Source organism: Doryrhamphus excisus, linkage group LG6, assembly GCF_037039965.1.
Source record: "Doryrhamphus excisus strain RoL-2023G ecotype Guam linkage group LG6, RoL_Dexc_Guam_v1.1, whole genome shotgun sequence".
NCBI lineage: Eukaryota > Metazoa > Chordata > Actinopteri > Syngnathiformes > Syngnathidae > Doryrhamphus > Doryrhamphus excisus.
In genome coordinates, this window is record NC_136362.1 from 3,396,758 (window position 1) to 3,411,036 (window position 14,279).

Consider the following 14,279-nt stretch of genomic DNA (forward strand, 5'->3'; position numbering starts at 1 on the left):
TCTCCTCTCATCCACTCATCCTCTCATCACCACGGCTGGGCGATACCACACGTTCATGGCCAGTATGCTTGGTAGTTTTTTTTAAATAGGGTAAATACATATACATCTATGTACATGTATATATAGATATATATTATATATATATCTATATATACATATACACACATACATGGTGTGTTTGCCCCTTTCTTATGTGGTTAAGTGGTTGGGCCACACTTAGCAGCAACAACTGCAATCAAGTGGTTGGGCCACTCTTAGCAGCAACAACTGCAATCAAGTGCTTGGGCCACCATTAGCAGCAACAACTGCAATCAAGTGCTTGGGCCACTCTTAGCAGCAACAACTGCAATTAAGTGGTTGGGCCATCATTAGCAGGGACAACTGCAATCAAGTGGTTGGGCCACCATAACAGCAACAACTGCAATCAAGTGCTTGGGCCACTCTTAGCAGCAACAACTGCAATTAAGTGGTTGGGCCATCATTAGCAGGGACAACTGCAATCAAGTGGTTGGGCCACCATAACAGCAACAACTGCAATCAAGTGCTTGGGCCACCATTAGCAACAACAACCGCAATCAAGTGCTTGGGCCACCATTAGCAGAAAAAACTGCAATCAAGTGCCTGGGTCACCCTTAGCAGCAACAACTGCAATCAAGTGGTTGGGCCACCCTTGGCAGCAACAACTGCAATCAAGTGGTTGGGCCACCATTAGCAGCACCAACTGCAATCAAGTGGTTGGGCCACCCTTAGCAGCAACTGCAATCAAGTGCTTGGGCCACCCTTGACAGCAACAACTTGACAGCAACCCTTGACAGCAACAACTGTAATCAAGTGCTTGGGCCACCATTAGCAACAACAACCGCAATCAAGTGCTTGTGCCACCATTAGTAGCAACAACTGCAATCAAGTGCTTGGGCCACCCTTAGTAGCAACAACTGCAATCAAGTGCTTGGGCCACCATTAGCAGCAACAACTGCAATCAAGTGCTTGGGCCACTCTTAGCAGCAACAACTGCAATTAAGTGGTTGGGCCACCATTAGCAGCAACAACTGCAATCAAGTGCTTGGGCCACTCTTAGCAGCAACAACTGCAATTAAGTGGTTGGGCCACCATTAGCAGCAACAACTGCAATCAAGTGCTTGGGCCACCCTTAGCAGCAACAACTGCAATCAAGTTTTTGGGCCACCCTTAGCAACAACTGCAATCAAGTGGTTACGCCACCCTTAGCAGCAACAACTGCAATCAAGTTCTTGGGCCACCCTTAGCAACAACTGCAATCAAGTGGTTGCGCCACCCTTAGTAGCAACAACTGCAATCAAGTTTGCTATAACCTGCAATGAGTCTTGTTGTTTGACATGAAGTCCCCATCAGCAGTGTAGTCCATTAACAGTGACTTACCTCGTGAGCCCAGTTCTGGTCATCCAGGTGAGTTATTGGTGTTAGCTAGTTAGCTAGTTAGCTTCAGAGTTTAGCTTCTCAAAACAATATGAGTTTGAAAAATGTGGGGGGGGGGCACATTCAACATAATAGTCAAAGAAAAGGAACACGACTACAGACTCTGCTGTTCGTTTTCCAAAAAGTGCAAGCATTCTTTATTTGACACAACCCTGTCGTTCCAACATGAGACACACAACCTGCAGGTTGAAGAAACTAGCAAACAACAACTACAAATTAAAATAAAATGATTAGCTTTACATCAGCGGGCCCGGGACGGCTTCTTATTGGCCATGGGGACGCTCTAAAAGTATTAGAAAATGAGGTTGGGAAAAATCTATAATATTACAATAATGAAATCAAAAATATTACAATAATAAAGTCATAATATTACAAGAAAATGTACCAGAAGAAAATTAAAAAATATTTCTAATTTCTAATTTTCTATTTCTTGGGTCAAAATAAGACTTTTATGCAACTAGGAGCCAGAAGTTCTATATGCCCATTCCAATTCATTAGGGGTGCGCAAAATCCGGCTCGGGGGCCACATCCGGCCCGCCAAGTGTTTGAATACGGCCCGCCCATTCTATTTAATTTAACCTTAACATACAACCTGGCATCATGGCTTGAGCCAACCTTTTGGACGGCTCTGGTGTAGAAGAACCAGAGATAAAGCTACAAATATTGACGTATTCAGAAGTACAGAAATCTACTTTTTTATATTTACACCAAAAAGTTGTCTTTTCATCAGAGCAAAAAGGGTTCATTGAGTCATTTGCACCATCACGGCCTTCCTTGTTCTGTCTTTGCTGAAGTTCTGAAGTCCTCCGTTGGATGACTGCTGAGGGAATGAGGACAAAGACAAAAAGGAGCAGCGTGTACTTAGTAGTACTCTTAGTAGTACAACTAAACTATTAACCCTTAGATGCACGAGTGACTGGACCCTACACTCTTCCATAAGTGGCTCAAAAATCACCCATACTAGAATCAATGCCTTTTTATGCTAATTTTGCCATTTTGGTTAGGAATAATCACTTGTATGATATAAGTTAAAAATGTGAACGGCATGATATCAAAAATATCATTTTTGAGGAATACCTGGAATATGAAATGATAACAATTTTTCATTATGAAGATATTTCAAGAAAACAACCTGACCGGGTCATTTTTGACCCACTTGGGCCATCCTTAGCAGCAACAACTGCAATCAAGTTCTTGGGCCACCCACCCACCCTTAGCAACAACAACTGCAATCAAGTGGTTGTGCCACCCTTAGCATCAACAACTGCAATCAAGTGTTTGGGCCACCCACCCTTAGCAGCAACAACTGCAATCAAGTGGTTGTGCCACCCTTAGCATCAACAACTGCAATCAAGTGCTTGGGCCACCCTTGGCAGCAACAACTGCAATCAAGTGCTTGGGCCACCCACCCTTAGCAACAACAACTGCAATCAAGTGCTTGGGCCACCCTTGGCAGCAACAACTGCAATCAAGTGCTTGGGCCACCCTTGGCAGCAGCAACTGCAATCAAGTGTTTGGGCCACCCACTCTTAGCAACAACAACTGCAATCAAGTGCTTGGGCCACCCTAAGCAACAACAACTGCAATCAAGTGCTTGGGCCACCTTTGGCAGCAGCAACTGCAATCAAGTGCTTGGGCCACCCACCCTTAGCAACAACAACTGCAATCAAGTGCTTGGGCCACCCTTGGCAGCAACAACTGCAATCAAGTGCTTGAGCCAGCCTTAGCAGCAACAACTGCAATCAAGTGGTGGGTGCCACCATTAGCAGCAACAACTGCAATCAAGTGCTTGGGCCACCCTTGGCAGCAGCAACTGCAATCAAGTGTTTGGGCCACCCACTCTTAGCAACAACAACTGCAATCAAGTGCTTGGGCCAGCCTTAGCAGCAACAACTGCAATCAAGTGGTTGTGCCACCATTAGCAGCAACAACTGCAATCAAGTGCTTGGGCTATATATATATGAATATATATGAAATGATAAAAAAAATGAATTACAAAGATATTTCAAGAAAACAACCTGACCAGGTCATCATTTTTGACTCACTTATGCATCTAAGGGTTCAGGGCTTTATTTTGTGCTCGTGCGTGTCGGATGCATACCTCACAGCACTGGCTGGGAATTCCCAGTCTGGTGTCGTTTGGGCGGGCGGTCCTGATGCGGAGCCGACCCTTGTAGGATGCACAGTGCACCACGGTGGCGGAGTTGAGAAGAGCCTGCACCAGCAGCAGCAGCAGCAGGATCAGCAGCAAGATGTCGTAGGATTGCTGCAGGAGAGCAACGAGCCCATGAGCAATTTGTCCTAAAATACTTCCAATCATTGCCACTTCCGAGGAACGCCACCTTGGCTGGAGGAACGTCACGCAGGAAAATGTCAATGAAGCTGATCACGCTGCAAGAGAGGAAGCCGGACGCTGAAAAGAGCAGAGGAGACGTCACGCTGCTGATGGCGATCAGCACCTCCACCTGAAGGACAGCGACAGGAAGTTTGGAAGAGAAAACATGGAGGGAAGGTCTGCACAGGTAAGAGGACCCCCGTTTTGCACTTCTTGGAAACACACAAGGACAAATGTGAAAAAGTGGCAGAGTGAGCATCGCCTCAAAGATCCTCCCGGAACAAAGATCATACACCAAAAAACACCAGATTTTATGTTTTTTTTTCTTATTTTCTTATTTTTTTCTTATGGCCATTTTTATATTTTTGAGTTTTGTATTCATTCTCATAAAATTACTGCAATTTTTTGACAACTCTTTCAATTTTCATAACTACATATTAAGACTTTTTTTAAATTATTCTGTAATATTTTAACTTTACTTCCGTCATCTTGTCACTTTTCTCCAACCTAATTTTCCATAATTGACAACTTTATTTCCCATAATGGTATGACTTTTTTTAAAAACTTTATTCTACAAAATTATGTATTGTTTCCTCATAATATTTTTATAAAATATATTTTATAAAATAACAACTTTAGATTATATTACAATTTTTTTCTTAATATTTTGTACAGTTACTCTTATTTTTTTATTATTTGCTGTTTTTTTCACCCACTATTTCAACTTCAAGTATTTTTTATAAATATAATATATACTAAAAACATACCAATATATAATATTTTAACCATATTATTATTATTATAAAATTATATTATATATATAATTAATATATATATATATTATATATTTATATAAATATAAATCATTTACTGTGGTGGCTGGTTTCCAAAAAGTTCTTTACAGTAGAACAGTAGAACATGTTCCAGAATGTCAAGATGTAGTTTTTAGTAGTAGTAGTAGTAGTAGTAGTACTCACCAGACATTTGTTGGGGTATTCTGATACAACGTGGCTGGCAATAGCGCTTGGGAAGCACTGCAGGAAAAAAAAAAAGAAAAAAAAATTATTTTTATTAAAAAAATATTTTTATAATATTTATACTATAAATATAATATAATTAAAAAAATTTTTAAATATTTTGTAATATTTTATATTAAAATGTAATATTATAATTTTATTCTCATAGTATTATATACTTGTATTTTTCTACTTCTCAAAAATGACAACTTTATTTTTTTATGTTGGTTTATTGTAATAATACTACATTAAAAAACACGAATGTGTTTTTCCATTAATATTTCATTGCTATACTACAAAGATTCTCTTAATATTTTGACTTTATTCTCTTGAAAGAACTGCTGTTTTTTTATTATTATTTTAACCTTTTTCATCAATTTTCTTTATATTTTTATTTACCTTTCTTCTTACATAAAAAATGTAAATTACATAAAAAAATATTTTATAATATTTATATTATAAATATAATATAATATAAATATATAAAAATATATAAATATTTTTTAATATTTTATATTAAAATGTAATGTTATAACTTTATTCTCATAGTATTATGTACATTTTTCTACTCCTCAAAAATTACAACTTTATATTTTATATTGGTTTATTGTAATAATACTACATTAAAAAACACGAATGTGTTTTTCCATTAATATTTCATTGCTATACTACAAAGATTCTCTTAATATTTTGACTTTATTCTCTTGAAAGAACTGCTGTTTTTTGTCATTGCTGCTGTTTTTTTTTATTTTTAACCTTTTTTTTTCAATTTTCTTTACATAATTATAACTTTATTCTTTTAATAGTTAATAATTAAGTAATAATTTTTCTTTCTTTGGATATTATTATTATTTTTTCTACACTTCCTGTTTCCCTTTTTCCCACTTACGGCCACCAGGATCCAAAAGAAGGTGACGGACAAGTAGGGCCCGGGAAGCAAAGCGTCCATGTTGAGGGCGATGATGCCTCCGAACACGGCCGAGATTCCCACGATGACTTCGATCACCTGTCACAGACGTGTCACGTCACCGGGGGGGCCACACGGCGTCCAACATGGCCGACGTATACTCACGGAGTACGCTTTGAGCAGACGAGTGGGGAAGACCGCCGGAGTGGTGACCAAAGGTTGATGGTTTGTCTCCGACTGGAGAAAGAATGCATAAAATGTGTGTGAAACGTGGAAGCCAAGGGTGTCCAAAGCGTGGCCTCGGGGTCACATGCGGCACGTGGCAGGCTTTCTGTTTTTTATTGGCTTGTGGTACATTTTAAAATTCCATAATTCCATAAGAAAAGGGAAAAAAGCAGCAGTTTTACAAGAATAAAGTCAAAATATTATGAGAAAAAAGAAGTCATAATTTTGTGAAAATAAAGTCCAAATATTAACAAAAAAATTTGTAACCTAAGAAGAAAAATCTAGTAATATTATAGAAAAAATTAACATAATGTTAGTAGCATAATGTTGAAATATTGAACAAAAAAGTCAAAATATTGCGAGAATGAAGTCAAAATATTTCGAGAAAAAAGTTGTAATCTAAGAAGAAAAATCTAGTAATATTATAGAAGAAAATAACATCATATTAGTAGCATAATGTTGAAATATTGAACAAAAAAAGTCATAATTTTGCAAGAATAAAGTCCAAATATTTGGAGAAAAAAGTTGTAATCTAAGAAGAAAAATCTTGTAATATTATAGAAAAAAATAACATTATATTAGTAGCATAATGTTGAAATATTGAAAAAAAGAAGTCATAATTTTGCGAGAATAAAGTCCAAATATTTCGAGAAAAAAGTTGTAACCTAAGAAGAAAAATCTTGTAATATTATAGAAAAATTAACATAATGTTAGTAGCATAATGTTGAAATATTGAACAAAAAAGTCATAATTTTGTGAGAATAAAGTCCAAATATTTCCAGAAAAAAGTTGTAATCTAAGAAGAAAAATCTTGTAATATTATAGAAAAAAGTAACATTATATTAGTAGCATAATGTTGAAATATTGAACAAAAAAGTCATAATTTTGCGAGAATAAAGTCCAAATATTTTGAGAAAAAAGTTGTAACCTAAGAAAAAAAATCTTGTAATATTATAGAAAAAATTAACATAATGTTAGTAGCATAATGTTGAAATATTGAACAAAAAAGTCATAATTTTGCGAGAATAAAGTCCAAATATTTCCAGAAAAAAGTTGTAACCTAAGAACAAAAATCTTGTAATATTATAGAAGAAAATAATATCATTTTAGTAGCATAATGTTGAAATATTGAAAAAAAGAAGTCATAATTTTTTGAGAATAAAGTCCAAATATTTCCAGAAAAAAGTTGTAGCATAATGTTGAAATATTGAAAAAAAAAAGTCATAATTTTGCGAGAATAAAGTCCAAATATTTCCAGAAAAAAATTTAAAAAAAATAAAATAACATCATATTAGTAGCATAATGTTGAAATATTAAAAAAAAAAGTCATAATATTATGAAAAACAAAACAAATGAAAGTAGATGTTTGGGAAATTAAAATGATATATGAAATACAAAATATAATGGGAATAAAGTCACAATATTCCTAAAAGAAATGTGATATGATGAAATGTTATGAGGGAAAAATCATTTTTAGAAGTATATTTTTCTGAAATATTGCAAATATTGTAAGAAACACTCGTACCTTCACGCGGTGGCAGCAGTCCTCCGCAGAGCGAGCGGACAGGATGACGGCGGTGGCCATCAGAACCTCCAGCAAAATCATCAAGATGAGATTAAAGTTGATCTGAATCCCAAAACAGGAAATGCTTCAATTCCGAGATCCACTTCCTGATGCGGCGGCAACAAAAGGAATTGAACTTACATTAACGGCCGAAGGGTTGAGGACCAGTTTACATCCAAACCAGACCAGGCAGGTGGTGGTCACGGCAAAGGTGGACACGTAGAGAACCTGGAAATCCGACACCTGGAGGAAGATCAGAGCTTGAAGACCAAGGCCGAGATGTTCGAGCTTCCGGGTTGGTGACTCACTGCAACATGTCGGTTCTTGGCGATGGCGAAGCTGGCGATGGCGGCCGGGATGCCCTGTGAAGAAGACGTAGTCGATGATGACTGCTTTCCAGTGTAGGGCGAATTTGTCCCAATCCCGATCCCGATCCCGATCCCGATCCCGATCCCGATCCCGATCCCAATCCGAACGCCCTTTCCTGTCATTTTACTACATTACTTAGCTGTGGCGTCCAATTCATCTCATTCATTTTATGTCTACAACATACGGATGGAGGGCCAATTGGAGGGCGGCAGGCTCCAAATCAGGGGTCTCAAACATGCGGCCCACGGGCCAAATGTGGAAATATTTAAAAAATGAAGTCATAATTTTGCAAGAATAAAGTCCAAATATTTAGAGAAAAAAGTTGTAACCTAAAAAGAAAAATCTTGTAATATTATAGAAAAAAATAACATCATGTTAGTAGCATAATGTTGAAATATTGAAAAAATAAGTCATAATTTTGCGAGAATAAAGTCAAAATATTTCAAGAAAAAAGTTGTATCCTAAGAAGAAAAATCTTGTAATATTATAGAAAAAAATAACATCATATTAGTAGCATAATGTTGACATTTTGAAAAAAGAAGTCATAATTTTGCGAGAATAAAGTCAAAATATTTAGAGAAAAAAGTTGTAACCTAAGAAGAAAAATCTTGTAATATTATAGAAAAAATAACATCATATTAGTAGCATAATGTTGAAATATTGAAAAAAGAAGTCATAATTTTGCGAGAATAAAGTCCAAATATTTAGAGAAAAAAGTTGTAACTTAAGAAGAAAAATCTTGTAATATTATAGAAAAAAATAATATCATGTTAGTAGCATAATGTTGAAATATTGAACAAAAAAGTCATAATTTTGTGAGAATAAAGTCAAAATATTTAGAGAAAAAAGTTGTAACCTAAGAAGAAAAATCTTGTAATATTATAGAAAAAAATAACATTATATTAGTAGCATAATGTTGAAATTTTGAAAAAAATAAGTCATAATTTTACAAGAATAAAGTCCAAATATTTAGAGAAAAAAGTTGTAACCTAAGAAAAAAAATCTTGTAATATTATAGAAAAAAAAAACATCATATTAGTAGCATAATGTTGACATTTTGAAAAAGAAGTCATAATTTTGCGAGAATAAAGTCAAAATATTTCGAGAAAAAAGTTGTAACCTAAGAAAAAAAATCTTGTAATATTATAGAAAAAAATAACATCATATTAGTAGCATAATGTTGAAATATTGAAAAAATAAGTAATAATTTTGCAAAAATAAAGTCAAAATATTTCGAGAAAAAAGTTGTAACCTAAGAAGAAAAATCTTGTAATATTATAGAAAAAAATAAAATCATGTTAGTAGCATAATGTTGAAATATTGAAAAAATAAGTCATAATATTATGAAAAACAAAACAAATGAAAGTAGATGTTTGGGAAATTAAAATGATATATTTTAATATTTTATCAGAGCTTTTATTGTATTTTTAAAAATTTTGTTTTTAATAATTTTTTTTTTTTTTTTTTTTTTAGAAAACCTGATGTGGTCCAGTCTGGCCCAGACCTTAGCTCCAGTGGCCCCCCAATTAAATTGACTTTGAGACCCCTGGTCTACATATAAAGTGTGAATTCCCGATGAAAAGACTTACAGATCCTCCAGCACAGCGCAGGTAGTCCATGGCAACAGGGAAGAGATTTCCCAGGTACAAAGAGAATCCAGAGGTGATGAGAAGACTCCCCTGTGGTCACACACACACACACACACACACACACACACACACATTGTATGTGGTCGTCAATCATGCACTGACTTGCTTTGCGCTTTAATTTTATTGTATCATAACAATGACAATAAAGTTATTTTTATTCTATTCTGTTTTATTCGATTGTATTGTATTCTAATCTATTCTATCAATATTAGCATTGCAGAATCGATACCAGCACTAGATGCTATATCGATATTTTGGTAGTATCGCTTCGACCTTTTCAACCAGCAACTGGAAGCCTTGTTGGGATTTTATAAGAAATATGCTAAATATGTAATAATAATAATAATAATAATAATAATTGGGGACAAAGGGGGGGCGTAGATGCTCACAATATGGCACTCCGTAAATTTTTATTATTATATTATCAATTATTTTTATGTTCCGTATGTTGTATATGAATACATATAGTATGTTTATGAAATACTGCTGAATGGGTGCAGATTCTGGAAGAACTAGAAAGTTTTCTTATGGTGTGTCGCTGCTCTCTAGGAGTCCACAAGCAGAAAAGGATAATAATAATAATAATAATAATAATAATAATAATAATAATAATAATAATAATTATAATAATAATAATAATAATAATAATAATAATAATACTTGGGGGCAAAGCGGGGGGGCGTAGAGGCTCACTATCTGGAACTCGGTAAATTTTTATTATTATATTATCAATTATTTTTATGTTCTGTATATTGTATATGAATACATATAGTATATACTGAAATACTGCTGAATGGGTGCAGATTCTGAAAGAACTAGAAAGTTTTCTTACGGTGTGTCGCTGCTCTCCAGGAGTCCATAAGCCGAAAAGGACTGAAAAATTAGCATAATAGGTTCAAATAGGCCGGCAAAATGAGCTACTGAAGTTAATCATTAATCGTGTGATTAACTCATGATTAATTTTTAGTGTCCCGACCCTGGTAGTGTGTTTTTTTGGTCTTGAAAATTCTTGTGACACCCGTACAGATGTATGTATGTATGACCAGGTCTGGGGCTCTCCCCCCGGCCTCAACCCGTGTGATGGTTCCAATCCCGTCACTGCATCGCCTCACCCCGATGAGGACGCTGTAGAGCCAGGCCCTGCAGCTGAAGCAGGGGTGCTGGAGGGGTTCCGGCCGGGCCAGCTGCAGGTCACTGGCCCTCACGTCCACCGTGTAGCTGTCCCGCTCCGAACCGTCTTGCTCCGCTCTGTCGGTTCTTCTGTCCGAGCCTCTGCTGCCCCTCCTTCCGAGGGAGCCGCCGCCGCCGCCTCTTTCCAGCGACGAGGACATGTGGCTGTAGGTGAACTCCTCCCTTGCTGACACCTCCTCACGCTGCATGGCTGCGGCTGCTGGACGATGGAAAGTAGAGGTAGAGGTTGGCTTATTCGATGTCACCCGAATATGGCAACAAAGTCGTCGAGTTGGACGCACCAGATCTCCAAAGTGCAGCCTGGGGCCAAATGTAGCCCGTGGTTGTTTTTATATCCATTTTATTTTTTTATAATTTTATTTATTTATTTATTTATATTTAGTTTTATTTATTTATTTATTTATATTTATTTATTTTATTTATTTATTTATTTATTTTTTTACTTATTTATTTTTTTTTCTTATTTATTTTTTTTACTTATTTATTTATTTTTACTTATTTATTTATTTTATTTTTATTTTATAGATTTATATTATTATATATTATTTATTTTATTTATTTAGATATTTTATTTATTTATTTTATATATTTAATTATTTTATTTATTTTATATATATATTTTATATACAGAATAAAGTCAAAATATTACTAGATTAATAAAGTCATAATTATAAGAAGAAAATTAACAAAAACAACAAGAACAAAGTTTTAATATAATATATTTGAAAATTAGCGTGCGCCATCATTTTAGTCATAATGTTGGAATGTTATGTAAAAAATAAGTCGCTAATATTGTGAAAAAACATAAAACAATAAATGTAACCAGAATAAAGTCAAAATATTACTAAATTAATAAAGTTATAACTATAAAAAGAAAATTAACAAAAACAACAAGAACAAAGTTTTAATAATACATAAAAAAAGTAATAATAATAAAAAATAAGCATGCGCCATCATTTTAGTCATAATGTTGGAATGTTATGTAAAAAATAAGTCGCTAATATTGTGAAAAAACATAAAACAATAAATATAACCAGAATAAAGTCAAAATATTACTAAATTAAAAAAGTCATAATTATAAGAAAAAAATTAACAAAAACAACAAGAACAAAGTTTTAATAATACATAAAAAAAGTAATAATAATAATAATAATAATAATAAAAAATAAGCATGCGCCATCATTTTAGTCATGTTGGAATGTTATGTAAAAAATAAGTCGCTAATATTGTGAAAAAACATAAAACAATAAATATAACCAGAATAAAGTCAAAATATTACTAAATTAAAAAAGTCATAATTATAAGAAAAAAATTAACAAAAACAAGAACAAAGTTTTAATAATACATAAAAAAAAGTAATAATAATAATAATAATAAAAAATAAGCATGCGCCATCATTTTAGTCATGTTGGAATGTTATGTAAAAAATAAGTCGCTAATATTGTGAAAAAACATAAAACAATAAATATAACCAGAATAAAGTCAAAATATTACTAAATTAAAAAAGTCATAATTATAAGAAAAAAATTAACAAAAACAACAAGAACAAAGTTTTAATAATACATAAAAAACGTAATAATAATAAAAAATAAGCGTGCGTCATCATTTTAGTCATAATGTTGGAATGTTATGTAAAAAATAAGTCGCTAATATTGTGAAAAAACATAAAACAATAAATATAACCAGAATAAAGTCAAAATATTACTAAATTAAAAAAGTCATAATTATAAGAAAAAAATTAACAAAAACAACAAGAACAAAGTTTTAATAATACATAAAAAAGTAATAATAATAATAATAAAAAATAAGTCAAAATAATAAAAAAAAGTCATAGTCTAATGAGGGAAAAATGTTCAATTTCATAAAAATAAAAAAAATCAGAATATTCTGAGAAAAAATATGTCATTTCAGTGGCGTAGATTTGAAATATGCCAAAAATATATCAATCATATCTCATATTATGAAGAACAAATCAAACGTAGAAACTTAGAATCGTACTCTAGTCTGGTTTTCATTACTCTTCCCGAGTCATTAATTCCCAATCCCAAACTGGTGTGACTTAAAGGACCCCCCCCCAGACCCCCCCTTGTTATTTCCTCTTACCTGCTGCTGCGACCCCTGTAGAATAATCCCAAATATCGTCCAATAAATGTATCCTAAAAAAATCTAGGAGCCGGCTTGCTTTAGCCTGCACTCCATCTCCCACTTTAACACTCTTTGCCCCCCCCCCTTGAAGACTTTGTCCCCTCCCAGGCCTTCAACGTGTGCGGCTAAAACACATGGCTGTTGTGCTGCCAGCCAACTTTCTGTTCTTCCAAAGAGAAGAGAAGAGTGCCTGTGCATGACAACAAGGCCAGGGGAAGGGGCTCAAGCTGGGGGGGGGGGGGGGGGTGGGGTCGGGGGCGCCAGAATTCCCGGCACAAACACGCTCTGCTTTGCTTCCATGGAAAAATCTTAACAAGTAAGCAAACCTCAACCATTAGGGCGAAATCTATAAGTCTATAATCCCAAAACCACATCATCATTGAGGTAAATAAGCAATGGTATATAAGGAAGATGGTACATACGTACAGTAACAGCACCTCATGCTGCATTGTCTCTGCGAGCTGTCGCCATGGCAACTCCTTAACAATGGCCGCCGCCACCCCTGCCCTCGCTGTTTGCGGGCCACACTCGCTGCAAGGGAGTAGACCAGCATTCCGTTTCTGGTACATTCTCAACGATACCAGATGATATCAGTTTTTTTGTTTTTTAATTTAATTTAATTTAATTTAATTTAATTTAATTTAATTTAATTTAATTTAATTTAATTTAATTTAATTTAATTTAATTTAATTTAATTTAATTTACCAAACCAAAAACATCATTCCGTTTCTGGTACATTCTAGATGATACCAGATGATATCAGATTTTTTGTTTTGTTTTGTTTTGTTTTAATTTAATGTAATTTAATGTAATTTAATGTAATTTAATGTAATTTAATGCAATTTAATTTAATTCACCAAACCAAAAACATCATTCCATTTCTGGTACATTCTAGATGATACCAGATAATATCAGACTTTTTGTTTTGTTTTGTTTTGTTTTGTTTTAATTTAATTTAATTTAATTTAATTTAATTTAATTTAATTTAATTTAATTTAATTTAATTTAATTTAATTTAATTTAATTTAATTTAATTTAATTTAATTTAATTTAATTTAATTTAATTTAATTTAATTTAATTTAATTTAATTTAATTTAATTCAATTTAATTTAATTTAATTTAATTTAATTTAATTTAATTTAATTTAATTATAAATAAATTAAATTAAATTAAATTATGATATCAGATTTTTTGTGTTGTTTTGTTTTGTTTTAATTTAATGTAATTTAATGTAATTTAATGTAATTTAATGTAATTTAATGTAATTAAATGTAATTTAATGTAATTTAATGTAATTCACCAAATTTACCAGAATTTTATTTTATTTTTTTATTTTATTTTATTTTATTTTATTTTATTTTATTTTATTTTATTTTATTTTATTTTATTTTGTTTTGTTTTGTTTTGTTTTGTTTTGTTTTG

The 14,279-nt window shown here is 33.2% G+C and overlaps 1 protein-coding gene across 3 annotated transcripts; it reads right to left on the reverse strand.

Annotated features, from left to right (window-relative positions):
* Nucleotides 1-1,570: 1,570 nt before the first annotated feature.
* mlc1 (modulator of VRAC current 1) lies at nt 1,571-12,926 on the reverse strand. 3 transcript variants are annotated; one of them, XM_058087275.2, is made up of 12 exons: nt 12,815-12,926; nt 10,633-10,910; nt 9,461-9,550; nt 7,811-7,864; nt 7,644-7,745; nt 7,464-7,565; nt 5,879-5,950; nt 5,696-5,812; nt 4,768-4,824; nt 3,798-3,920; nt 3,557-3,721; nt 1,571-2,272 (listed from the first exon to the last, which is right to left on the reverse strand). In XM_058087275.2, the coding sequence occupies exons 2-12, from the start codon at nt 10,897-10,899 to the stop codon at nt 2,198-2,200; spliced, it is 1,224 nt and encodes a 407-aa protein (XP_057943258.2). In that variant the 5' UTR covers nt 10,900-10,910; nt 12,815-12,926; the 3' UTR covers nt 1,571-2,197. The 3 variants fall into 3 exon arrangements, with proteins under 3 accessions (XP_057943258.2, XP_057943256.2, XP_057943257.2); XM_058087273.2 differs by having other exon boundaries at nt 1,571-2,275; XM_058087274.2 differs by having other exon boundaries at nt 1,571-2,275; nt 10,633-10,907; nt 12,815-12,912.
* Nucleotides 12,927-14,279: the final 1,353 nt, after the last annotated feature.